Source organism: Athene noctua, chromosome 3 (genome assembly GCF_965140245.1).
Source record: "Athene noctua chromosome 3, bAthNoc1.hap1.1, whole genome shotgun sequence".
Lineage (NCBI taxonomy): Eukaryota > Metazoa > Chordata > Aves > Strigiformes > Strigidae > Athene > Athene noctua.
The window spans coordinates 80,204,472-80,232,027 of NC_134039.1; the positions used below are offsets into that span (position 1 = coordinate 80,204,472).

The 27,556-nt window shown below is 43.6% G+C and overlaps 2 protein-coding genes across 6 annotated transcripts; one reads left to right on the forward strand and one right to left on the reverse strand.

The window, feature by feature from the left end:
* The first annotated feature begins 177 nt into the window (after positions 1–177).
* On the forward strand, positions 178–14,243 carry DCLRE1C (DNA cross-link repair 1C). Of its 2 annotated transcripts, none has more exons than XM_074903450.1 (14): positions 178–293; positions 381–432; positions 2,967–3,051; positions 5,834–5,893; positions 7,356–7,411; positions 7,793–7,894; positions 8,145–8,217; positions 8,383–8,523; positions 9,056–9,157; positions 9,743–9,879; positions 10,026–10,080; positions 11,485–11,573; positions 12,394–12,500; positions 13,284–14,243. In XM_074903450.1, the coding sequence occupies exons 1-14, from the start codon at positions 185–187 to the stop codon at positions 14,240–14,242; spliced, it is 2,127 nt and encodes a 708-aa protein (XP_074759551.1). In that variant the 5' UTR covers positions 178–184; the 3' UTR covers position 14,243. The 2 variants fall into 2 exon arrangements, with proteins under 2 accessions (XP_074759551.1, XP_074759550.1); XM_074903449.1 differs by having other exon boundaries at positions 12,394–12,494.
* A 22-nt stretch (positions 14,244–14,265) lies between these two features.
* SUV39H2 (SUV39H2 histone lysine methyltransferase) lies at positions 14,266–27,053 on the reverse strand. Of its 4 annotated transcripts, none has more exons than XM_074903453.1 (7): positions 26,977–27,053; positions 25,621–25,766; positions 23,963–24,634; positions 22,104–22,250; positions 20,423–20,552; positions 18,961–19,076; positions 14,266–15,432 (listed from the first exon to the last, which is right to left on the reverse strand). In XM_074903453.1, exons 1-6 carry the CDS (start codon positions 26,993–26,995, stop codon positions 18,967–18,969), a joined length of 1,224 nt encoding a protein of 407 aa, XP_074759554.1. In that variant the 5' UTR covers positions 26,996–27,053; the 3' UTR covers positions 14,266–15,432; positions 18,961–18,966. The 4 variants fall into 4 exon arrangements, with proteins under 4 accessions (XP_074759554.1, XP_074759552.1, XP_074759553.1 ...); XM_074903452.1 differs by lacking the exon at positions 14,266–15,432 and adding an exon at positions 15,932–16,967; XM_074903451.1 differs by lacking the exon at positions 14,266–15,432 and having other exon boundaries at positions 15,914–19,076.
* Between the last annotated feature and the right edge of the window lie 503 nt (positions 27,054–27,556).

A 27,556-nucleotide genomic window follows, 5' to 3' on the forward strand; every position in this document is an offset into this window, starting at 1 on the left:
CAGCGCCACCGGCCGCCGCCGCCGAGCGGTGTCGCTAGGCAACCGCCCGCCGGTGCCTCCTTAAGGAGCCGTTCCCGCCTCTCCCGCCGCGCATCTGATAGGCTGGCGGGGGGCGGTGCCGCCTCGCGATTGGCTGAGGGCCGGGGAGGCGGCGCCGCGCGGAAGCTGCGCGCCGTCCGCCGCCATGAGCCGGTTCGGGGGCCGCGTGCGCGAGTACCCGGCCGTGTCCATCGACCGCTTCGACCGCGACAACCTGCGCGCGCGCGCCTACTTCCTCTCGCACTGCCACAAGGGTGAGCCCCGCCCGTCCCCATGGCCACCGCCCCTGGCCGGCCGGCCGTGTCCCCCGCCCTGAGTGACGGCGAGCCCTGTCTCCCCAGATCACATGAAGGGGCTGCGGGCGCCCGCCCTGAAGAGGAGGCTGGAGGGCAGGTACGGGCTGGCGGGGCTGCCGGAGGGGGAGAGGGGCGGGCGGGGCTGCCTTGCCCTGCTGAGGGCTGCGCCGGTGCGGCCCGGCCTCGGCGGCTGCCCCCACCGCCCCGGCACGGCCTGCGCCGTAGCACGCAGGGCCGGGAGCCCTGAGGAGGAGGCGGCTGGTTCAGAGCGAAACGTGAACAAGGTAGGGTAAGGAACCTGTTCCGGGGCATAGTCACAGAATCAGAACGGTCTGAGCTGGGAGAGAGCTTCAAAGATCACCTAGTGCAGCCCCCAGCCACGGGCAGGGACGCCTTCCACTAGCCCAGGTTGCTCAAAGCTCCGTCCAGCCTGGCCTTGAACCCTGCCAGGGAGGGGGCAGCTGCGACCCCTCGGGGCAACCTGCTCCTGTGTCTCACCACCCTCACAGTAAAGAATTTCTTCCCCATATCCAAACTAAACCTACTTTCAGTTTAAAACCATTTCCCCTTGCCGTATCACTACAGGCCCTGGTAAGAAGTCTCTCTCCATCTTCCCTATAAGCCCCTTTTATATATTGAAAGGTTGCAGTATGGTCTCCCCAGAGCCTCTGAGCAACTCCGGATCTCTCAGCCTTTCTTCATACAAGTGTACCAGCCTTCTAATCGCTTTTTGTGGCCCCCTCTGGACCCACTCCACCAGGCGCATGGCTTTCTTGTACTGGGGACCTGACGTGCAGAAACAAACTCTACAACTCAGACAGAGTTATAAAGCAGGCATGTTTATTCCGGCCGGGGTGCAAGGGGATTTCTCCACAAAGCTGGCACACTGTCTCTGGCGAATAGCCAAATATTTATTACCACAAAACATACATATTCATTAGGAAGGGCTGGGTCATTACAATTAGTTCGGGGAATAGGTGTGATTATTATAATTATTCAAGGGGAGAAGTATGTGACCTTCTTCACAGTGTCTGCTCTCTCCAGGGCATGAGCTGTTAAGCAAAGTCCAGATGTCTCCTTCCTAAATCGGGAAGATCATCCTCTCTAGATAGCATCTTTGAGTCCTTTTGTTCAAGTTTAAGTTTGCCTAAGTGCCCATTCAGGGCTTTGACTCTGCTTATGGGTAAGTGTCCTTTTAATTCATACCTCCAGGCTACCTGCTACTTTCTTATCATAGCCAATCCCCAAGCTATCTGGTAAACCACGGTGAATCCACAAAACAAATCTGGACAAGCAGGATTCTTGGACAACGTTCAGGAACCATCATATGTTGCTATAAGTAAATAATTTGCAAGAAAAGTGCTTATTTCCCTGTATCAGACCCCAGAGCTGGACACGGGGGGATCTCATGAGAGCAGAGTAGAGGGGCAGAGTCACCTCCCTCGACCTGCTGGCCACACTTCTCTTGATGCAGCCCAGGACACGGCTTCCTGGGCTGCTGGCACACATTGTTGGCTCCTGTCCAGCTTTTCCTCCACCAGTACCCCCAAGTCTTTCTCTGCAGGGCTGCTCTCAATCCATTCATGCACCAGCCTGTGTTGATAGAGATGATTGCCCTGACTCTGGTGCACTTGGCTATGTTGGACTTCATGAAGGTCCTCACAGCTGTTATTCCCTGGGAATGGGTTGGTGTGTGGAGACAGTGCTGTGCCTGTGCTGTGAAGGAGGCCAGCTGCACTCTGAGGTGTATGAGCAAGCAGGTAGCCAGCAGTTTGAAGGAGACAGTTATTCCCCTCTGGTCAGTACTTATGAGACTTTGTCTGGAGCACTGAGCCCAGTCCTGGGCTCCCCTGGATAAAACCCAACATTGCTGTTTTGGAGCAGGACCACCAAACTGGTCTGGGGCTGGAGCACGTGATGTGTGAGGAGAGGCTGAGCGCTGGGTGTATTCAGCCTTACGAGTAGGAAGCAAGGGTGTATCCCTGTTTGCAGGTAAGGGTAGACAAGATGGAGCCAGACTTCTTGGAGGGGCACAATGAAAGGGCAAGGGACACCTTTTCTTTTTCACCATGAGGTTGGTCAAACGTGGGAATGGCCCCTGAGAATTTGTGGGCCAGTTCCTAGGCAGTGTGGAATTTATTATAGTAGATGGTGCATCTCCTCAAATACAAGCAGAGAATCTCTCTTTGCTCGTCAGGTGTCTTTGTGCACGGTGCTAAAGCTTCATAGGAAGTATTCTGTGTTCTGCTGAATGCTAACTGTCCCAAATGCCTGTTCCAGGGAAAGCATGTACGTCTGAAACAGACCTTGGTGGGTATAGAAACAACCAAGATATGAGTACATGTGACCGTGTACCAAACACTTTATGTCTGCACAAAACCATGCAGGCATGGGCACACATATAGGTAAGTCTTTGGGTTTGTTGTTTTAAGAAAAGTCTACTAGGTGGAGTAACTCACCTTCATCCTACTTCAGGTTGGGGTAAAACAGCTCCTGCTCTGCAGGTCTCCAGATGAGAGAGGGGTCTGAGGTCATGGTTTGATATACTAGGTGCCAGGTCCTGATACGTAGTTAGGTTGTTCCCTTCACCTATTTAAAAAACACTCATCTGTGTTTTTTGTCTCGTTGCAGCTTGAAAGTTAAATTATACTGCTCCCCGGTAACCAAGGAATTGCTGTTGACTAGCCGGAAATATAAGTTTTGGGAGAATCACATTGTAAGTTTTTGTTTCTTTTTAAATCAGCACTTTCCATGCAGTGATTTTAGGAAAGAGGAAGCTTCCCCTCCTCAGAAATGTCTAAATGTTGGTGTTGATGCAGTGTTTCAGGGCTTCAATACTTACATCAGTATGCCTTGCCTTGCTACTTGCTATGTGGGATTGGTTTATTGTTGTTTATTGTTTAATCTTATTTTTCCCTCCACAAAATTTATCTGTTTCTCTCCACTTCAGATTTAAATGTCCTCCATCTGTACATTGATCATTTGTATCGCCCCTTCATTTTCTTACCTTGTTCACGTCTCTTTGCTCCTGTCCTTAATTTCTCCCTTGCTTCATTTAAATTCTCGTATTGCTTGGAAAATATACAATCACTTAGTTACATTATTTTCCTTTTGCTTTTTGGAAAATGAACTACCTCTAACATGAAAATGTTTTAGTGATGTAAAATCACTGAAGAACGTAATTACTTTATTTGATTTCCACTGTTTGGAGCCAAACTTCAGGGGATTAGTGGTCATCACATAGTGTAAGGATTTTGCTGTATCCCCCAAGCAAGGACAGGAGAGTTTTCTAGTCAAGTTGGAGGGTCAGGAAAGACTTCAGGCAAGCTGAAACCTGCTTTTTTTCTGGGTGAGTTATGGCTCAGAGTTTCCTAAAATAGGTTTTAAGTGTGGGTCTTAACTCTATATCCAAAGAAGCTCATAGAGTGGGACCTAGGAGGTAAGTCTGGGTAAGAGAAAAAAGAGAAGTAGGGGACTTTTCTGTTCAAGATCCTAGTTTAATTGTGAAGCTGAAGGAGAAGATAAATGGCTTTATATGATTATGATTTCCAGTCTGACCTTTAGTTGTATGTATGGCATAAGAGGCTCTTTGGATCTGTTGCTGGCTTTAACATTTAAACTATCAAAAATGAGAGGAGAAGTCTGCTGGAGATACTGTCATTTGTGCTGATGAAGCTAAACGGTGGCTGTCAGTGAAGAATTTAGGTAGTTTAGATCTAAAACTTGACAATGGTTTCACTGCAGTAGGAAATTTGAGAATTACTGGGAAATACTGAGCACGTAGAATTTAGATCATCCTCTTGAGTTTATCCAGCTTCAGAAATTGTAGATGATAAAATTCCTGTTGATATTTTAAAAAATCAGCTCTTGCTGCTGGCTTGAATTCTTAGTATAAAATACCTTTTGACATACGTAGTTGTGTTTTGGAACAAGCTCTGTGTTTGGTGGTATAGTTTCTGGTGGAGAAGCCTGTCTCATCCCACACAGTGGGTTAGGATGGGGGTGAATCTTGAGTCCCCCAAGAGCCTGTGTGCCAGTGGAAGAGCCGAGGCCACAGGGCGGCCGAGTCACCACAATGACTCAGAGGAACAATTGTGCTGATGACTTTATTAACTGACCACTTTAGTAAGTGAATGGAGACAATTTGGCAACAATCAACTGATAACCGTCTGAGAATGAATAAAGACACTTTGGTGATCAGACTGTTCTCCTAATAACCCATCAATTATCAACCCAATCGCAGTTCAACTCCTGCAAAACTTATTCACATGAATATATGTAAGAGAGAGAGAGAGCAGAAAGAGGAGAGCGAGAAGAGAGGAGGAGGGGATAGGTAAAGGGGAAATCACCACCCTTGGATCCCGCATTGTCACAGAGCAGCCAGCATGATCGGTAGGTGGTGGGTCACCAAAGACACATGTGGGGCATTCCCTTTATATAGTCTTTCCTATGCATGCACAGTTGGTTGTTCCAGAAGGTTCTCATTTTCTCAGGCTTGTACCTGTGCAGTTAGGATGTCTCTGGGCAAACACAGGAGGGAGGGGGAGAGAAGCGGCCCACTGCCCCACCTCCACAGAGCTCACTCTGTTCCCCCTGCCCAGGGCGTCCCTCTTGAGTTGTTTGAGACATCCTCTTTACAAACAGTTTCTTGTTCATGAACATTTTGTGACAAAACCAAATGTTACCACCTTTGTGTGAGTACCAGCTGAATGGAGCTGCCCAGAAATTTGCAACGTGGTGTCTTGTGAATCCATCTGCAGTGAAACCCAAGGTGCTGAGGAGACCACTCAGCTGAGAGGCTGGAGGTTATATCTAAGGAGGGTAATGACAGGAGACTTTCCTTTCACTTTGGCTTTTTTGGGCAGGAGAATTATATACAAATATTGTCTGAAACAAACAAAAAAAACCCCAGGAGGATGGGAGAGGAGCCTGCATAGCAGTGCTAATCGTGCAGGCGACCACAGAGCATGTATGTTGGACTCTTAGTAGAGGATATGACAAAACTGGATTAATTGCACTTTATAGATGAATCACCTCAACACAAACACAGAGATATGTGCTGCATGTGACTTGTGGGCTCTGCTTCTGGTAAGAGTGAACAGTGAGAAGTGCTGCGGCCCAGAGATCTGTCCCAGCAAGATCCACTGGGGTGCTCTGGGATTGGGATCTCTCGGGCTTTGCAGCCATCCAAAAATAAGGCATATGATCCAGCCAGAGAAACCAGAGCTGCTGCTAGAAGTCCAGCATGTTCTAACTTTTTTTAGGCATGCGCACCTTGATAGTGGTATCTCCATTTCATTTTTAGATAACTTTTAGAAAACTTTTTTTTCCATTGGAAATGGAAATTCATGACTTATTGGGGGAAAATGAGTTAATTTTACAGGCTTAGCACTAGCTTCAGGGAGTGCTAAAGATGTCTAAATAATGAATACTTAGCCATAAGCATTGAAACAGGATGTTCAGTAAATCCTGTAATGCATTTATTCATTTTGTTGCAGGTTGCATTGGAAGTTGAGACACCAACTCAGATTTCTTTAGTAGATGAAACATCTGGTGAGGTAAGTTACAAAAAAAAAAAAAAATCCTATTTTTGTAATGGGCAGTATTACTGTTAGTTAACTGAGTATGGGAAACAGATCTTACCTGTAACACCTCAGGTGGACAAACTTTTTAAAATGTCTGTTACCCTTCTCTCCAAGATCTGCAGCCACATGAATTCTTCTTCCCTGTTCTGTTCTTATTATCATAGAATTTTTTTGGTGATGTCTTTCGAGGGTATTAGTGATCTCCAGCTTACCTATTGCCCTTGTGATTTTTTCACTTTCTATTTTCTGGCCTATTTTAACAAGCTTTAAGCACAGGACTTAAAGGTCTGGTAGAACATCTCCAGGCAAAGTGTATCCCAAGATATTTCCATGATGCTGGTGGATCAAAAGCTGGACATGAGCTGGCAATGTGTGCTTGCAGCCCAGAAAGCCAACTGTATCCTGGGCTGCATCAAGAGACGTGTGGCCAGCAGGTCGAGGGAGGTGACTCTGCCCCTCTACTCTGCTCTCATGAGATCCCCCCTGCAGTGCTGTGTCCAGCTCTGGGGGCACCAGTACAGGGAGCACATGGACCTGTTGGAGCGGGTCCAGAGGAGGCCACAAAATGATCAGGGGCTGGAACACCTCCCCTGTGAGGGCAGGCTGAGAGAGTTGGGGGTGTTCAGCCTGGAGAAGAGAAGGCTCTGGGGAAACCTTATAGCAGCCTTCCAGTACTTAAAGGGGTTACAGGAAAGGTGGTGGAAAAACATTTTACCAGGGCCTGTAGAGATAGGACAAGGGATAATGGTTTTAAACTAAAAGAGGGCAGATTCAGACTAAAAATAAGGAAGAAATTTTTTGCGGTGGGACCGGTGAGACACTGGCACATGTTGTCTAGAGAAGCTGTGGCTGCCCCCTCCCTGGCAGTGTTCAAGGCCAGGCTGGACGGGGATTTGGACAACCCGGTCTAGTGGAAGGTGTCCCTGCCCATGGCAGGGGGTTGGAACTAGATGATCTTTAAGGTCCTTTCCAACCCAAAGCATTCTATGATTCTGTGCTTGTTCACCAGGACCAAGGAAGTAGGACTGTCTTCTGGCTGACTTGCTTTTATGAGCACCACACAATATTCAGTCATCTCTTCAGGCATGACAGGATGGTTGTTGCTCTTCAGGGCTTGTTGGAATGTGAAGTGGCTCTTCATTTAGGGGTTGGAATGGGCTGCCCAGGGAGGTGGTGGAGTCCCCATCCCTGGAGGGGTTTAAGAGTCGGGTTGACATAGCGCTGAGGGATCTGGTGTAGTTGGGAACTGTTAATGTTGGGTTGATGGTTGGACTGGGTGATCTTCAAGGTCTTTTCCAACCTAGACGATTCTGTGAAAAGCAATGCTAAATGCTGCAAGGGGCTGTGAGGAGTAATGTGTTGCTTTTGCTGTGTCAGTGAAGGTCCTGTTAGTACCTATTAGAGTGTGAAAATCATGCTAACTCATCTCTTCCAGAAAGAAGATATAGAGGTGACACTTCTACCAGCTGGTCACTGTCCAGGATCAGTCATGTACGTCCTTTTAGAACTCTAAATGCCTCTTGACAAATTTGTCCTGTAAAGTTCTCACTAAGTACTGGGTTTTTTTCTAACTAGAAAAAGCTAGTGAATTTAAAACCCTTATTTGGAGATAATACTTCTTCCTTAATAATATTTCTTATGTATGACATTAAAAAGAAGGTGCTCAGCTTCCTGGTACATGTCCCTGATAGATTCCTTTGGCTGCAACAGACAGATAGCATACCTCACAGAGTCTTTTGTCCTCAACTCTGATCAGCCTAGGCACAGTCTGAGTTACTGGGTTTATCTGAAATTACTCCAGGACCAAATTGAGCCCAGTATTTCGATTACATTATACATTGTTGAGTTTGACCAAAGTGTTTCTGTTTGTAGGTTTTTGTTTGAAGGTGAAAATGGCACTGTGCTGTATACAGGGGATTTCAGGCTTGCAAAAGGAGAAGCAGCCAGAATGGAGCTTTTGCATTCAGGGACCAGGTGAGACTTCAGCTATTCATGGAATTTAGAAAGAATAAAAGATCACACAGGCATGGATGCTTCAGAAATAGGGAATCATTTTTTAGTCTGGATTACATCTATATGCAGTCAAGCAATACTGCAGTTACAAGCCCCTTTGACTTGCTCTTTGTAATAAAGAGGAAGAATTGCCTCCTTTTGAAGACAGAGGAAGTGGTCTGTCTTAGTACTGTGATGCACCGCTCACTCATATCACATTTTCCTCCTTCAGAGTAAAAGACATCCAGAGTGTGTATTTGGACACCACTTTCTGTGATCCCAAATTTTATCATATACCAAGCCGGGTAAGTCTAAATAAGCTGTGAGAGAAAAGGTCCTTAAAGCTGCTAATTAATTAACCACTCCTTTACTAGGTAAGTCTTGCAAGGCAATGCCATTTTGCATTGCCAGATCACAACACTTTGGAAGTATCTTCAAAGATGATTCACAACATTTCCTAAACTTTTTAGGAGGAATGTTTAAATGGGATCTTAGAGTTGGTGCGAAGCTGGACCTCACTGACTCGCTATCATGTTGTGTGGCTGAATTGCAAAGCTGCTTATGGATATGAATATTTATTCATAAACCTCAGTGAGGAACTTGGAATCAAGGTAAAGTTTCTATAATTGTTGCTTTAGAACAGTAATGATTGTGGCCAGTCACCAAGCTGGAAATGGCTGTTCAGAGGACTGCTGTGTGTGAAAGATGTGCCTGCTTTCATTAACTTCTCTTAAAAAGCTATGGTTGTGCTCAAAATGAGTTAACTAGTTGACTGCAGCCTGGAACATCTGGGATCTCTGGGGAGAAGTTAATCACCAGTTTTCAAGCTCAGTGTTTACCTCTCTCCCTTTTATCTTGTGAATGATAAAAGCTTTCTCATTACGTATGACATTAATAGTTAGCTGATAAATTCTGACTTTCTTTGATGAATATTCATCCCTCTTCAGCACAAGAGGTATGTTCCGCTTGTTCCAGATGTCCCAAGTTACTTTTGGCTAACACTTCCCCTCAACATTACTAGTGGGTAGTGATTGTTTAAATGCCTAGGAGCATTTGTTGAGAGCTGAACCACATCTGTATAGTGGCTCCAGCTGCAGTCTGACAAACACATTGGCTAGTTAAGAATAAACTGCCTTTCTCTAGGTGCACGTGAACAAACTTGATATGTTCAGAAACATGCCAGAAATCCTCTACCATGTTACTACAGACCGACACACTCAGATTCATGCCTGCAGACATCCTCGGGTGTGTATCATTTTGCAAAGCCTTTGCTAACTTTTCTGTGAAAGACTGGTTATAGGTGCTGATGTTTGGGTCCTGTTGTGCTATCAAAGACTTTGGCCAAATGGTGGCTTAGTGTAAAGAGTGAGAACTTTAGTTAGTGGGTTGAAGGCTTTTTTTAAAAAAGGAAAAAAAGGAAAAAATATATTAGCTGATGCTAGAAATAGTTGAAGATTGTATTTTTAAATGAAGTAAGACAAGCAGCAGATCAGATCAGCCAGGTGTTTATCCATTTAAGTATATCAGCAGCAGCTCAGATGATGCCTCCTGCAGCCATGCACTGTGTGCTGTAGTGTTTGGCCTTCCCTGTCCAGAATGTCTGTCAAGCTGAAGGCTCCAGCTTTGGAGGAGTGCAGGTAGAACTGGAGGTGACATGTTGGGGCCTTGGTCTCTGATTTACTTTGTCAGCTGCACTATGGAAGCAAGATACAACAACAAAAAGTGTTTCAAAGGAGTTGGGAGAGATGAAAACTTAGTCTGGCTAGATACTATGTTGCTCATTTTCTGGGGGGAAAAAGGTCATGATTACAATGGTATTGCGTTTGACAGGATGATGAGTACTTCCGAGGGAACAGACTGCCCTGTGGGATGACTTGCCGAAATGGAACTCCCTTGCACATCATCAGCATCAAACCCTCCACTATGTGGTTTGGAGAAAGGATCAAGAAAACCAATGTAATAGTGAGGTGAGCATTTAGACCATGCAGAAACCTGTTGTTTCAGGTGCATATCTTGCCTGACACTTGTATAACGGAATCTCAAAAAGGACTTTTTAGGAGTAGGTTATGCTTGCCTGCAGTTAACTAATTTTTGTGCCGCTTCTTTTCTTTAGGACTGGGGAGAGTACATACAGAGCTTGTTTTTCTTTCCACTCTTCATACAGCGAGGTTTGTATATTTGTAGTACTGAATGTACATGGATTTAAAAAATTAAAGGGGTTTTAATTATTTTGGAGTGGATGACGTGACTTGTCACAATAAAAAAAATGTCTTCATTAATAAGACATAAGGGGATAGGAAGTTCTGCATGCTGAAGACAGAAAAGTTTGGTTTAATATAGATGCAGAAGAGCATGTTAAGGTAGGGCAGGATTACTAGCCGTTTTTTTTTTTTTTCCCTCGAAGTATAGGTCACTGCTACAATTGTTTTGACTGCCTCTCTTTTAAATTATTGTGTAACTATGCAATGCTTGGAGCTTGGAATTTTAGTTTTCAATACATTGTTTATCTGCTGTGACTCAGTTTTGGGTGGGTTTGCTGCCTTTTCCCTGCCCACACATTTAAACCAGATTATCTCACGTCATTGCTGCCACTGTCTTTCTGTGTTAATGACTGGAAGGAAATTGGTCATGGCAGCATCCTCGCCAGAATCACACTTTCATTTAATATGACTGGATCCAGTTCTTAAAATACTCCTCTCTCCTAAGAAACAGAACTGAAACTGGATCAGTGCTAACAATTAACCTGTTACAAAGCCTTGCACGTAGAACATGGAGATTATTCAGAACCCTAGAAAGACAGACCTGTTTTTAAGATCCTGGATGAGTTTTAATTTGCTCTGCCATGCAGAATTTTAAATGGAGATACTAGCGTAGTACATACAACATGGCAGCTTTTCTGGCAGAACACGGGGATAGTGTATTGTAACAGTCTCATACCTCTACATGCAGAACCAGATGGGTCCTACTGGTCTGTATAGATAGGAGTGTAATATGCAAACTTGCGGGTGTTTTCAGTGCTCAGCAGGAGTGGAGTGTCCCAAACTGGACACAATTCTTCAAGAAATTTACTGTCTTGAGAGCATTTAGAAGACAACAGAGTAAGGCTTGGAAAAAGTGACGTGTTTTGTCGTAATGGGCTTGTATAGTGGACTGAAGGGAGGCTTTAGGAAAAGCCTTTGGGGAAGGGAATAGGTATGCCTTCTGCACAACTAGGGACTTGAAGTCCAGTAAGAAAGATGCAGGTCTGAAAACTACGGCGGTAAGGACAGCAAAGCACTGGATCACAGCCCTAGGAACAGGTCTGCCTAGCCTTGTCCTTGAGATAGTGATGGTCTGTGTAGCAGTTGGGAATTGCTGTGAGGTTGTTAGGTGAGACCGAGTTCTCAGCATCCTTTCAGACCTGTTTTTTCTTAGAGCTACCCACTTTGATAGTTTGGCTCCTGGGTCATACTGGTCTTTACATGAGACAACTGGTAGTACTTGGGGTAGGTGTGCTTTGATCAGTGCCACCATTAAGTGAAAATATTAATTGTTGATGTAACTTGTTAAACTGCTTCATTTCTTCAATTTAGATTAAGGATTTCCTGAGCTATATCTGTCCTGTGAATGTGTATCCCAATGTCCTGCCCGTCGGTAGGACAGAAAACGAAGTTATGGAAATGTAAGTGAGAAGTGGCTGCTGAATGGAGGTGATAAAATCTCTGTAAGGACAACTCCCCTCCTGAATCCCAGCCTCTCAAGCAGGCCACTGCCTTTTGCTTTACTAGTCTGATAATTCAAAATTTTTTTCTATATTCAGCCCTGCAAACTTGAGCTTTCTGAAGAACACCTCTATGTTGTGCTAAGTCTGAGAGTTTGCCTTCCACACACTACTTCTATGTATAGAGGCTTTTCTGCTGTTAAACACTGCTTGGGTGGAATCTGAATACGCATTCATCTCACTTTATTCTGTGACCTATTTCTGTTTGTCATTGCTACTTCTCAGAAGTTTCTTTTAAAGAGAGTTTCTCTGGGGACTTGAACTCCTCCCTGTGCAGCATCACAGAGGCCTGTTCTCTTGTGCAGCAGCTTGGAAAGCGCTTTTACGGAACAGAGCAGTGGTGTCACTCAGGGAACAAAATGAGAACTTGTTTCTTTGTGCCTCCTCCTCCTCAATACGAAAGGAGATACAATTATCAATAAAACTGCTGTCAGATTTTGAACCCTGTCATCTTCTGTAAGCAAGGGACTGAAAGTTTTCAAATGGTGTACATATTTTACGGTTAATATATAGGAATGACAGATTTTTACCTTTAAACTGACTTAAGCTCACCAAGGAATTAAGAACTTTTCCTTACCTATTGCTGCCTTTGCTTCAATACTTTTATTGCAGTGCCTGTGAAGAGCATGAAGCATGTATACATAGGTCATGTTAAAAGACTGACTTTTTCTCCTGAAAGTATCTATTGAGTTCTAAATACTAATCTCCTCATTCACCTCAGATTAAAGCCATTATGCAGGTCATACAGGAGAAATGTGGAACCCAGGTACAAGCCTTTAGGAACACTGAAGAGAGTCCACAAGAGAGACTTATCTGATACAGGTAAAGGTTCTGCTGGTGCTACTGTGCCTTAAATGAAAGTCTGAGACTAAGCAGAGGTGCCAAAAGCCATGGTGTTCACCATAGCCTGTCTGTGTTCAAAGCAACAGTTTCAAAGGAGAAATATAAATTAGGTTTTAGGAAGGTGAGGGAGCACTAATTGTGTAAAAGTGCACTTGTTTGCAATCTTAAAATGTACTCAATGCTCAACAGCCCTTTTAAGTTTCTGGAAGAGTCCCATCCCACAGTCCTAGACCATCCCTAGTAAAGGTTTTTCTAACTTTACTTGTATCACCTCCTGTGTTGTGGAGGGCAGTGATGTGTTGGTGGAACTGCTCCTCGTCATTATCTCACACTGTTGGCTTTTTAGCACCTACTAGCTTTTTTAACTTAGAATGGTAAATGGATGCTGTACGTAGCCTCTGGAAAGCCATTTGGGAACCAGAAGACAACTTTGGGCCTGCTACATTCTCTTTGGCTATTTCTGAAGTGCCAAGTATGCAAGGGTGATGTAGTTCTGGCAAAACATGTCAGAGGCCCGAATAAATGTGTGTGTTTCTGCTGTAGCTTACGTGGCGGATGGCAGCTAGCAGCTTTCCTTGGAAGCACTGTGCTAGACAAGGCAAGGCAAATGCTGTCAGTAATGTCCTGCTAAGTCTCCATCTGGGTTAAAGAACTTTTTTCTCTCTTTATACTAAATGAATTTTTATTAAAACTTGCTCTCAGCGAAATTTTAGCAGAGATGTGAACTTTTCTTAGTGTTGGATTTTTTTTCTGTTCTTTTCTTGACAGATGAAGATGATCTCTTTGATTCAGAATTAACTTCTGCAAGGCCCAAGATTCCAAAACAGCAGAGAAAAGAGAGCAGACCCTCCAGCACAGGACAATCTGAAAATGCTGAAGGGAACATTAATGTAACCAACGTCACAGAAAGTTCCAAAGCAATCACAACTTACACCTCCCACACGGTAGACTTCATGGACTGTGAGGAATCAAATGATGATGATGATGAAGAAGAATCTGAAAACAATACAGTACCAGTTATTTCCTGTGAGCCAGCTGCCACTTCCACCTCAAATTTCAACGGAGTAACTAGTGACCATCCGGAGTCTAGTGCCGATGTCCCCCGCTGGGATGCATTTTTTAAGTGTAACAACCTAGAAGAAAGCTCAGAAAATGAGGACAACTTCCCATCTTCAGCAGATGCTGGTGGGTCCCAGTCACTCTTCAGTGATTCGGATGGAGTAAGCGACTCCACACACATCTCCTCCCAAAATTCTTCTCAGTCAACACACATATCCGAGCAGGGGAGCCAGGGCTGGGACAGCCAAATGGACACAGTACTCATTACCTCCCAGGAGAGAAATGCCTTCGACTTCAGCAAAGGTGGGAGCAGAACAGTTGTTCCTGTACTGCAGGAGACTGCCAAAGACAGTCAGCCTGACACTGGCAGGAGGAAGCCACTGGGTCAAAACAGATCTTGTGCTCACAGTGTTGCCTGTGACTTGAAAAGCAAAGACTCTGAGAAAGATGCAGAAGCTGGCACTGCTCACGGTCAGGATGTGCTGGTGGAAGTAAGCGACAGCTCCAGGACTCCTGATCTAGAACTGAGGAGGGACTCCCAGAGCTCCTCAGACTTCGAAATTCCCTTGACTCCTGGTGCTGAAGTGCCTCAGCCTGATAAACTGCACTGTTTATATAAGAAGCTAGCAGCAGGTGAAAACATACTCAATGAGAAAAAACTCTCCTGAAGGCAGGTATAGCTGATTACATCATGATAACAAATACTAGAATTGGTTTATTAAAATCTGAATTACTTTTCTTTTTAGTGCTGCAACTGTGCTGATTCATGCATTTTTTTCAGAAATATCTTACTGTCAGAATTAGGAATTTGCAGCCCGTGTAATGTCATCGTTCCTTCCATGAAATACCGGAAAGGAAGGATTTCTAGGAGGGACTGTAAAAGCCTTCTGTCTCCCAAGGTTCAGTTCTCTAGGACTGTAAGTAGACAAAAAAGGGACCAGACAAAACTGAGGGTGGAACATTAAATGAAATTTAGTGTTTATCATGAGCTCTAAGAGTTTGATATATATGTGATCTCAGGTTTTTAAATAAAATACACTGCATTTTTAACTGCAGGGAGGAACACATCTTTCGGTAATGATCATGCAAACAAATGCAATAGTTGCACTTTGACTTTAATCCTGAGTTTTCACAGCAGTTGTTTTTAAAAATTTCTCTGAGAATTGGTTTGAGGTTTTTTAAAATCAAATTGTTCTTTTTAAGCAGTCTCTCTTTACACTTTACTCTGAGGAAGTGTTGTCATCTGATTTTAACTCCTGAATGAGATACTATACACCAGTCTGGTTTAATCTAACTCATTGTAAACAACTTGTCATCAAGTTCCTCCCTGTTTTGGTTTATTCTGAATTGTTTTTCAGAATGAACTTAAAGAACAACTTAAAAATAAAATCCTGTGTCAGGTGGTTCCAAAGCCACCAGCCATAGCCTGCTCTGCAGGCGAACTCGCAGCAACAAAAGTGAACCTGTTGTCCCAGACAGGTTGTTGTTACTCAGGGCTCTCGTATTACCAAATTTCATCTCTTCTGAAACATTCTGCTGACGTGACTGAATTCAGACATGTTCAGATTTCTTTTTTAAATCAAGACAATTGATTCTCCATGCATCTGTGCCAACATAACTCTTTGCCAAAATTCTTAGCTTCTAAAATGGAAATGCAAGTCAGGTTTTTGTTAAACTGCAGTGCCTACAAAAATGCCTAACAGAAGTAATTTAAAAATCCATGCGGTTTCTGCTCCATGTGGTCTTAAGCCCCAAAGACTTAAACAGATGTTTACGTTATGACAGCTCTCCCCTCTGAGTATGGCTCCAGTCTTTCTGCCGTCTTTAGCGATCCATGAATGTTAAACCAGCCAGCATTCTGCCGTTGGGAACAGGGAGGGGGCAGAAGAAAAAAATTGTTACCATCTATGTATGGTTTTGAGGATATTCAAGTCAATGTATTTCTCCACTGTCACCTTGCCCACTCTGTTCTTGGGATTTGTTAACATAATTTCCAAATGTGGTCTATCAACTTTTTTTAACAAGCTTGAGTGAGAGAAACTGCTGCTGTAATTACCTCTGTGAATAAAGTCATACAGAGCAGAATTTCTTCTGCTGGCCCGTTTCCTTAACTGCACTATACATATAAGTTCAGGGTTGTGTTTACAGCGTGCTTAAATATACAGGAACCCAGTCTGCTTTAGACAAGTGGACAGCGTAAATTTATACGAGTTCTTACCAGCCATAAACTGAAGAGGAAGCACATGACTTCCTCATGCTTACTCCACTACAGTCCTTGTGCTGCTAGAAAATTTGGGTACAGGACAGGAATTAAGAGGTGGCAGGCTTAAAGCAAATTCTACTGCTCCAGCTAATTTTAACAGGCTAAGATTTCTTTTTTGTTAAGAATGACAACAACAAGAGAAAAACTAAATTTAATTTATTTTATCAAAAACTATAGGAAGATAGCAATACTAGAGATCACACATTATGAAGAGAAAATGTTCCTGAGCTTACAAACTGCATATTCTAATGTACACAGTCCTAAAATATACATTAGAAATAACCAAAAGACTGACTTAACTTTGAGATTAAATAAATAGACAATAGCTTTTCTTACAGGTGAGCTTGCAGCTTCAGTTTTGCTACCAAAAAAAACCCCCCAGAATTAAACCCAACAAAAAAGAACAGCTAGAGGATAGATCACAGGTTACCAGTCTCCAAGAAGTGCATGTACACAACTGAAGTGGTGGCCCTAATGATGCTAACAGACCGCAAAGCGAAACAAAGGCAGAAGCTGGGCTGGTTTAGGCTCTTTATGGAATTGAAAATAAGCTTTGTCTCCTTTTTCTCATTTGGCAATTTTCCCCCGAACTCATAAAAAGAGCAAAAAAAGCTTTAAAAGTGACACGGTGTGCCGTTAAGCTAATTCAATGACCGCGCTGTGAATACGTAAATACAAAATACTGTTCAAGGCTCTAAACTGGAAACTGGATACATGGGTTTGCTTCAAATAAACACAAAATACTGTTACCTCCCAGAACATAAATTAACGGTCCTTTATTTGTCGCGCTCGAGGTAACGCACATATCCTTAAAGAACAGCTGGTGGTAACATACACTGCCTCGGGAAAAAGGCAGATACTGAACTCAAGTACAACTACTAAGACTTTTATCTTTTAAAACGTGTTTACTTGCGATATTTAAATGAAACTGGGCATGAACACAGATAAACAAAAAGAGTGTCGAACCAGCCCTGCACAGGAGAGGCCAGAGAAACCGCTTTGTTCAGGAATCCATTTCTTGCCACAGCCACCCTCACCCTCCTGTACCGGCAGGAAGGCCGCGGACTGCAGCGGATTAAGGAGCTGGAGGCTGCAGACTCCATCCACGTGGAATGCATCGCTGAACCGGGCTACATGCAAGAGAAAGCACTAATGACTCCAAGTGCTGTAAGAACATTTGGAGTTTGTTAACTTAAATTAAAGCTCCATATTCCACTTCAAATTTATGTTAAAAAAAAATAATTAAGAGATGGGGCATGGTAAAAGTTGACTAGATTCAGGATTTATCCAAGTGTGTGGATATAGGTGAGCCTGGTAACGTCAAAGACTTTTAAATCTAAGCGAACTTTTTCATTAAATAATAATAATAATTTTAAAAATTCATTTATTTCAAGGTTTATATCTGTATTGTAGATTACAAAACATACACAGCACTTTCAGTGGCCCCCACTCCTCACCCCACCTGTGAAACTGATTTTGGCTAGTAGCATATAAAATTTCACTTTCTGCCAAAGAGCCAGATCTTCAGTGCAAATGCAACTGTGCTTCTTAATGAATAACCAACCTGTACTATCCTTTGAAACACTTTTTGGAGTGCTAGTAATTAACATGAAATTTAAGGCATTTTCTAACAAATTAAGTAAACTGTTACATGCTGGGTACTCAATTTCATTCACCTGAGCCAACAGCTGTGCACCTTATAAAGGTAACTAGCTGACCTATGATACATAGCTAGCATCCATTTATGGAGCATTTTATTCTGCCTGACGCTATCAACGTTTACATGATTTGCAAGCAATATGCAAGTTTCACAAACTTTTAATCCATGAGAATAAAGCGCTTAGATTATCGCTGGAGCACGGACCTTGGCTTTAACTCCACTTACAACCTACCTCAACTGCTCTTCAGTGTTTCTGAAGCCAAGTAAAACTTAGCATACATTATGAATAGCTCAAGACAACTTTTAAGATGATCAGGAAAAAAAAAAAAAAAAAGACTCAAGTAGCTGAAGAACAGTACATTTCTCAGCCTTTACATTCAAGAACATCTTACAAATGTCTACAGCAAATGGGTAAACTCCCCTCTAGTCTAACTTCACTGAAGTTAACATTTTTGCAACAAGAAAAAAGTCCTAGTATCTTTAAAGTCTGTCACTAGATAAAAAAAGTCACAGTATGTAAAAACTTAATCAAGAACAGTTGTGAATACAAATCAATTCCCAGGGTATTTTTGCACCTAAAAGATAAGTGAGCATATCTCCGTAATGCATTGGCTTTGTTAGACAATGGGCTGCTCTCCCTGTTCTTTTGTTATCTATTTCCAAACTGTAGCCAGTGGTTAGTTTCAGCAATGACCGCCAAATTTCTGCAATGAAAAGAAACTGCACATGGTACTACCAATAGTCACAAATTCTCTGCAGACCTCCTATAGCATCCTAACTACAAATCAGAACATAACAACCGAAAAAACTTCTACGTGTAAAACTTCTAAATAACATAACATCGGCTAAAAACGTTTGAGACCTTGACCTTATATCTGGAATCTGCTAAAACCAATTACTTTACTTGCGTGGAGTTCAGTGGACATTTTACAATTTGCGTTCCAGTGAACCTTCATTTAGACGCTGTCTTTAATCCCTCACTCCCATGCCATAAATGTTATTGCTGATCTCTTGAAGCTTTTCTTTATACATCAAAAAAGCAAAAGAACTGTCAGCTATATTTTAGGATTCAGATTAAATGCCTCCAGACTTTTCAAGGTATAAAAAAATACATAACATCACTTCATCCTACTGAAATCGGCGCCTAAAAGGCCTATGGCTATAAGCTCACATTCAAATATTCAAATCAAGGTACATTTTAAAGAGCTTTCTTAGCATACATTTTACTGCTTCCTAAATAAGAGTTTTAAAAAAACCCCAACTTTTAATCCCCCTTATCAGTTCTGTATTTGTCTAAAACACTACATATCTTTCTTTGGCCAATGCCATTTCAATTACAAATGTAACGCTTTGTTTTCACTGTACTTATTTACATTAGATTTCAGAATACTTGAATATACGTGAAAGAAGAGTCCTCTTAAAACACATTTAAAAGAGAACAAAGTACTTGTGACTTTGGATACCCGAATTCAGTTGAGATAGCCTCTGCAACACACAGCTCCGCATTTACAGACAGTTCTGATCCTCTTTCTGGATGGGCTAAGACCATCAGCAGAGTCTGAAGTCAGATCTATTGAACCTGTGACACAGATAAACACAAATAAGAAGTTTGAGAAGACAGACTGAAACCATGCTACGCATTCAGAGAACTTCAAAAAGCCTTCTACCACCTCAGTTCTTAAAAGAATTGTGTGTGAAGCTTTACTCAAATTCTGACACCCACATTACAACTACTTCTACAACACCCGACATACATATCAGAATCCAAAGCTCAACAGACTCGAGCCTTGTACCCCCAGGTCTGTATCCACACCGATCAGCTGAGCGTGCAGCCTGTCTTGAGTGTCAGTGTCACAGACGCCACAAAAAAAGCTCTAAGGATTCAAGCAAGATCAATTGTCAGTACTTAAAGAGAGCTTCTATATGAATGAGGTACAGCTCTGCAGTGTAGAGATGATTCTCTGAAAACTAAACAGGGCAAGCAATGTATTGTTGTTGTGGATAAATGGTTTGCACAAAGTTTGGCACACGCAACATCCCTGCCAGCAAACCTCAAGAATTTTGTATTGTATTGGAAAAAAATGAAGTCATAGAATCATTTGGGTTGGAAGGGACCTTTAAAGACCATCTTGTCCAACCCCCTGCAGTGGGCAAGGACAGCTTTCACCAGACCAGGCTGCTCAAAGCCCCGTCCAACCTGGCCTTGAACACTGAATGGAAGGTCAAATTATCAAAGAATCACTGATCGGCCCAGGATGGAAGGGACCTCAAAGGATCATCTGGTCCAAACTTTTGTGGGAAAGGGAGCCTAGATGAGACTACCCAGCACCCTATCCAATTGCATCTTGAAAACCTCCAGTGATGGGGACTGCACCATGTTCATGGAGAGGCTGTTACAGAGAAAGATGGTTCTCACTGCAAAAAACTCTGGACCATCCTTCTTCCATCCTAAACACCTGTACCATAGGACCTACATCCACAACTGAGGCCTACAGACACCAGAATCCAAAGACAAACCCATGGTGCCTTAGGCCACTCAGGTGTTACAACTGTCTTTATCACTAGGCAGATTAGTAGTTTACCTGAAACACCACATAAATGCCTTTGAATAAAGGGAAGCTATTATTAATGGTATCCTGACCATTCTTTTGAGCATTCTTGTGACAAATCTTCAAAATAAGTTGCCCTGCCAGATGTTCCAACCACAACCCCTTGCTGTGAGTTCGGGGCTCTGAAGGAGGAAACTCCCTGAAGGTGCACGCAAAAGCTCCTGCGCGCACTCATAGACAGAGCAACGTCTGTTCGAGAACCCAGAGAGCTGTGTTAGGGAGATGCAGCACCTGACCTGAAATGCACACATCAGGCTGCAACAGAATCTGCTAGTGCCCCAGACCTCCTGCAAGAGCAGTGTTAAAATCTGCAGACCTTTCATCTGATAGTCAAAGGTTAGCTCTTCTCCAGCCTTGATGGTTCGTGTAGAAAACAGTGCTATTCGAGGAAGACGCAAGTCGAGGTTATCAATAAACACATTGAACACTTGAAGATTTGGATCACACTGTAAGGCAAAAATGGACAGTTTCTGTTAAGAAAACTGCACAGTAAGTTTCACTGAAGTCTTTAAGTAAACCATCGTCACAGAAAAGGAAGAACTGGTTCTTCTCTCAGTGACAGAAGTCTGAAATTGATTTCAGAAGATAACAAATTACATTCTTGAAATAGTGTTAAAGAACATTCTCCTTTAGAACAAGCTTAGAATCGAGTCCTGTCAAGAAGGCAGTCTCTACACAGTATGTAGACTACACTAATACACAACAGCCTGTTAGAAAAAAATAAATGCCATCTTCAAAAGAGGACAACAAAAAAGTTAACAAGCAAAGCAATTAAAGCTACATTCAGAGGTTAGTATTTACCTACAAAACCCACAAAAAGAATTAAAGTTGAAAGAAAAGAAAAAACATCTTGGCATTTCAAGCCATACACACTCACTATTCTGTATTTAGGTTTAAGCACTGCTTCCAGGCCAGAAGTATTATTTTCATACTATGCATAAATTTCTACTTTCAGGTGCTAACCTGCTTGGCTTCTGAATTATCTGCTCTGGTCTGGGTGGCAGGAGGAGGGTCAAGGATTCTAAGCAGGAACTAGCAACCACTGTATCATTTTTTCTGGATTATCAGAAGTCAGTAGTCACTGAGACAGTTTGTTAAACTGTATGCTTTTTGCTCTCTAATGTGGGATATAGCGAAGCTAGGCATTTAACTTTATACTGGAGAGTGAGAATACTTCCATTTCCAAAAGTGAAGAGCAATTGGCTGTACCTAAAACTCGTCTTTGTCCTTCTCCCTGGCAAGCCCGCATGAAACGTAAAGGTCATCAGCTGACAAATCTGAAGACATGAATTTACTGTATTTGCAGAACGCTGACTGCAGACCTCACAAACATTACATCAGTAAGAACTAATAATTTTTAGTTCAGGAATCTTTACAAATGCAGCCCAGTCTTCTTGCTTTAGGTACTTCTGTTGAACATGAAATAAAACACTACAAAAATTTCCTGTTTAAAATTTACTTCAAGTTCTCTGGCAAGTTAAAATTTATGAGGGAAAAAGGTATCTACAGGGGACAAATACCAAAGAAAGCACAGGAATTTTCATTTCTTCCTCTACCAATGTTTGAAGGATGAAATTCAGCATAACACCCTGCTACAAAATAATGCATTGATTTCTATCATCTTTGACTCTTCACTAGTTTTATTAAGTACTTCTCACATGTTAGGTCTTTTAGGTACTTGGAAAAAACTACCCCCCAAACCAACCCTGTTTTGGTTGTCTAGAACTGGCAGATTCAGTGACAACCCCAGTCCTACCAAATGCCCACTTCAGGCAGCATCTCATTCCTAGAATTTTTTTAGATAGACTTACTCCAAGTAAGGCAAAGTGTTCCATTCTATTTATGACATCATCTAACTGACTGGACTGCACTGTCATGAAACAAACTACTTCAGAAAAACTGCGAATATGGTAAGAAAATGTTTACAATAAGAGAAGATATTTCTGGCACAATGAGGATAACTCTCCGACTTCTTAGTATACAAAACAAGGTCTTACACTGTGATTCACAAAGTGGGACACATTTCCATATCGAGCTGCATCTACTGTAAATTCATCTGAGTCATAGTCCAAATCAAACAAGTATGTATTTCCCTGGTTGTCATAGAGCTGGCCTCGTCTCTCTGCTTCCTCACTTGTAATCACCTAAAAAAAGAAAAAAAAAAACAACCAACAAACGAAATCTGCATCATATTATTAACTACTACTAAATTAAAACAAAAATCACAATGAAGTTAGAAAAAATTTACTTAATAAAAACCACTACATTCACTTTTTGATGTTGAAATAGCATTCCATCTCTAATGAATAAAGAATACATACATACAGCTAAACTATTTAGTTAGTGACTGAGGCTTCTCTGGATGTAATCTGTCTACAGCATCAGAAAAAAAAAAAAAAACACCAAAACCAGCACGTTCTGAGTTTTGATGACGACAATCAACTGTTTCTACTTGAAGTTTCTATACACACAATTTTTTCATTAGGCCTAAAGAGCCTTGTTTACCTCACATAAAGTTTCAAATTCCTCCCTTTGCACAGATAAAGGTACCAGTCTTTACAACACAGTCACATTTACAGTCCAGTATTCATCTTCTCCCTCCCTAGAAGCATCTCTTCCTGCTATTTTTCACTGCAATGAAAGATCCTATTCATGACAACTTAAGACAGATAAATCACTTCACAAAGCTGAATCTATGCAATTGGTATAGCACAAGGTAGAAATCCCCAAAGGCAGAGAACTAGTCACTTTTGACAGAAGCAACAGCTTAAATAACTCCATCTGCAGTCTTTTAAACGTACTTTGTTGCACAGACTGAGAAAAGAAATTACAATTTGGCAGCAACAGATACAACATGTCGTGGAATTGGACAAGAAAAAATCCTGAAATCCTTCAGACACATCAGGTTTGAGAACTTATTCAGCAGTAGTGAATAAGCAGATTCAGGTGAAAGGGCAAATACACACTCTTTCCTTTAAGCAACAAAATTACATAATTATCTTTCTGCATTAACCCTTCAGCAGACATTTTTTGAATGACTGACCTCCTGTATGCTCACAAGAAAGATATGAAGGTGAAAAATTCAAATATTTGGGGCAGGAAGCATGGAGGAAATACAGTTAAGACCATAAACATTTGTACAAAGGGACAGGAGGAATTACTTTGTGTAAACTTAGCAGCAAGGCAGGTTTGTGTCTGAAATACAATAGACTGGATTAGAGAAGCCGCCAGGAGCTACTGATATAAAGAGCCCTGAAGCAGAGCAGAGGTTGAACCAAATAAACACAGGGCAATACGAAACCTCAGGAGTAACTCAAGATCAGTATTCTGTAACATGAAAGTTCTGTTTGAAATAGTATGAGATTGAGTAAACAGATAATGTCCATACTACAAGTCTTAATCAAAAGTAATAAATACGTTTGGAAATACTACCTTAAAAGTTCAGACAAAACATAAAGGGACTGACAGACTGACTGGACAGTTTGGCAATAACTGTGCCTGTGAACAGCAAACACTACAGTAATAAAGATGATCAGGGAAGAACGAAGAATATGACTGCCATGAAAGAAGGACTTGCCTTTATAAACACTATTAGGGCATGTATCTAAAATAATTCTTCAGTGGCATATGGGATAAGTATTCTCTTTACATTCAACCTCTTACAATTGCTCTGGAATGGAGGAATGTTCTGGACAGTATTTCTGTCATCTTGAACATCTGTTTACTGTACTTCTCTACTCAAAAGCAGTCTTATCTATTAAACTGTAGAAGTCAAGAAGAGTTAAAACTGAGAGAAAGCTCATCAAGATTTTCTCCTTTATTGTAAATAATTCATCTGTATGAGATAAATACATACCTCTCCAACATATTCCATCACAAAACTGTTCGTTTTAATTTTCTGGAGGGTTTTTACTCCCCAACCACGACCATTGTTAGTTCTGAAGATGCAAAGAGAATATGGTGTACCTTTCTGTACTATCCTATTAGGGCAATCAGGCCCACACCTACAAAATGAATTGCATTCATAGATGGGCAAGCCAGGCTGGATTTTCAACTTCTTTTTTTTATTGTAAGCCAAAATAAATCCAGCCTCCTTCGGACAGCACTTCTCAGCGGGGCAGTCAGCGCATTCACAGCCAGTCGTTATTCCATTTATTACATTTATCCCCGGAGCAGGTTTATATTCATTAATGTAGTAGAAGTCTAAAGGAGGGCCTTCGAGATCCACAGTGTTTTCTACCAGAATCATTGCTTTATGATTCTTTTTCCTGTTGAGTTCTTCTTTCCATCTCTGCAGAGCTATCCTTTGCTTAGCCTTCTTTACAATGTAATCTGCAACTGCAGGTTTCAAAGCTTTAATATGGTTTCTCACTTTCAGTGCTTTGCCTTCTCTCACCCGAGACAAGTATTCATTCTTGTCACTAAGAAAATTTTGAAGAGCCAATGGGCATTTCAGGTTTTTCTGAGGTTCCCAAGTATTTGAAGATTCTGGCCATCCTTTCCATTTCACAAGATAGTATTCTGTGCCCTTGAAATACAGAAACAGATACAGATTTAGCCACATTTCATTTTGCTGAAACCCAGCATTACACAAACACAAGAGCTCTGGAGTTAAGAAATGGCATACAGTGCAGAAGGTCTTGATGTCCCCATAACAATTAGAACTGGGGAGAAAGAGAAAAATCAAGTTTCTGTTTGCAAATTAACTTACAGAACAACTTTGGATACTTTACATATTATCTCTAGGGACAAAGAAATAAACAGCTGGGATGAACTCTGATTGCTAGCAGTGTACCTGGAGGAGGCTAGTTTGTTAAGGCAGTTAAGTAAGTTATACTAACTAGTTGCATGACTCGTATGCACAAGCAGAACGTAGTCGTATCACATACAGAAAAACAAATAAAAAATTCTAAACTTACAAAAAAAATAATCTCTAAACACCCACTATTTGTCATATCAAGCATCCTCCAAAAAGAGTAATGCATTCAAAACACATAATACTGTATTTGTAATCAAGAAGCATAAATTTAGTACTTATTTTAAAAAGGCCAAATAACTGTAACAAGGCCAAATCCTGAGACTGAATTTCACTGGCACGATCAAGCCGTAGGAATCCAGTTGCAGCACATGGCCCTAACTCTTCACCAGACACACTACAACAGTCAGGAGAGAAATATAGACTGTTACCTGCAAATAAAGGAGAAGCATCATAATACATAACAAGCTACAACCTAAACACATCAGCATTGTGCTTTAACCTCTAGATACACAAAGGCGAAACATTTCATATTCTAACATCTCTGAAATTTCAGAAAAAGACCTTCCTCCAACATACCGAAAGCAGCAGTTATGCCGCTTTCTGTTTATAGTTCAAAGTTTAAAAGGTATTTCATTCAAAGTCAGCAAGAGCTTTGTCCTCACAGCCTGCTACTTTATATTATGAGCAAAACTACCTTTGACTCACTTCCAAATTTCAGCTGAAAGAGTGATCAAATTGGTCTGTGTTTCTCTTACCTCTTCTACCTTGTAGTCACACAAATATTCCACCTCATAACTCTTTAGACTCCTGTTGGTGATTCCAATGGATTTACATCTGAGATTTTCCTTCCTACATAATTCTTGGAGGGTCTCAAGTGAAGCTAGACATGGCACATACCAAGCTACAATAAGAAAATTGGTAAAGAATCCTATTTAATGTCTCGGCTAAATTGAAATCATTACGCCTTATCCCAGCGTCCCCACATTATCATTTGTGATAACAGTCCATGAGTCTCTTGTACAACTACAGCGTCTCACAGAGTCGATTTCAACCCTTCTCTAACGGGTAACATGACACACGTCAATGATTCCCTGCCTGCGCCTTTATTCTGTACAGGACGTATATTTATAAACAACAGCAAATATTTGGGAGGGTAGAGACTTCCACAGGTGAAAGCAGCACTAAGAACCGGTTAATTTCCCTACAATCAGCACCCCATAACCGAACCTCGGCGACAAGGAAACCTCCCTTCTTCAGTAAGACCACCAGATATCTGTAGTTAGTCAAGCGGAATCGAGCACTCGCGATGCAACCATGGTGACCGGACGAGGAAAGCAAGATCCACAGCGCTCTTCCAGAAGGATCGCGGGTGCCTTGTCAGCCAGGCGGATTTAAAGGGATGCGAGACACCGCAGCGCGGCACGGCAGGAGCGCCAGCTCCCCGTCAGCGCCGGCCCAACCCCGCTGGGGCGGGCTGCAGTTCAGAGCAAGCGCCGGGCGTTGCGCTGCGGCGGGACCCGCGCTCCCCTCCCCTCGCCGCCGGCCGGGCCGACGCGGGGCTCTCCCGCCTCAGCTCCCGCCGGCGGCGCGCAGGGCCGCCCCCCCCCAGCCACCCCGGCCGAGAAAGGGCCGCCCCGGGAGAGTTCACCTCCGGGGCACAGCGCCAGGAGCCGGGGAAGGCGGGGAGGAGGGCGGCGGGCGCCTGCCCCGAGGCCGCGCTGGGCCCCCCGGCGCCTCTCCCTGCGACCCCTCCCGCCACGTTTACCTCGGGCGCCTCCCGCTCCCGCCTCTCCCAGCCCCCGGCAGAGCCCCCCCGGGGGGAAGCGGGCAGGGTCCCCGGCCCTCCCCGCCTCGCCCCCTGCGGCCGGGTGGCTGAGAGCGGAGAGGGGCGGGGGAGGGCGGCGGGGGCGGGCGGCGGCAACGGTCTGAGCGGAGTTGGGCGAGCGGGGCCGGGCAGCGGCTCCCCACCGCCGAGAGCGACCGGGGCGGCCTCCCCGCGCCCTCCCTCTCGGCCGGCCCAGCGCAAGGAGAAGGGAGGGGAGGGAAGCCCCGAGCGAGGCGCTCCAGGCCGGCCCGTTCCCCAGCCCGAGCCGCCTCCGCCACCGCCTCACCTCCTCGCCAGCCCTCCATCTTGGCGGGGCCGCGCTCAGGGCCGCCGCCAGCCGCAGGTCCAGGCCCGCGCAGCTCCGCCCCGCCTCCGGAAGGGGGCGGCGGGCACGGCGCGGCGCCGGCGCGAGCCCCGCCCAGGGCCGCGGCGGCAACGGCGAAGAGGCCGCCGCAGGCGCGGGGGCGCCGCCGCCCCGCCGGGAGGGCAGGGACCGCACCCGGGGAGAGGCGGGCCGCGGCCCGGCGGCACTTACTGCGAGTTCGACTGGTTCCGCTCCGAGCGCGGCAAAGGGGCGGCAGCGCCTGGGGGCGGGCACCCGGCCCGGCAGCACAGGCTGCCAGCTCCAGAGCCCAGAGCACGATCCACCAGGAAGAGGAGGCGTTTCCTACCAATACAGCTTGCAGCCCCAAGCCCCACCAACCCGCACCACTACGCACAGCAAACCCCCCCCGAACGTGCCTGGCCACCGGTCGGTGCCTCAGTGACTCCTCACTTGTACCGGTAAGGGCTGCCCCCAGAGAACCAGACTTTGTGTTTTCCCCCCAAAAAAACCCTTTTAGGAGTCTTCATACAGAAACTTACTT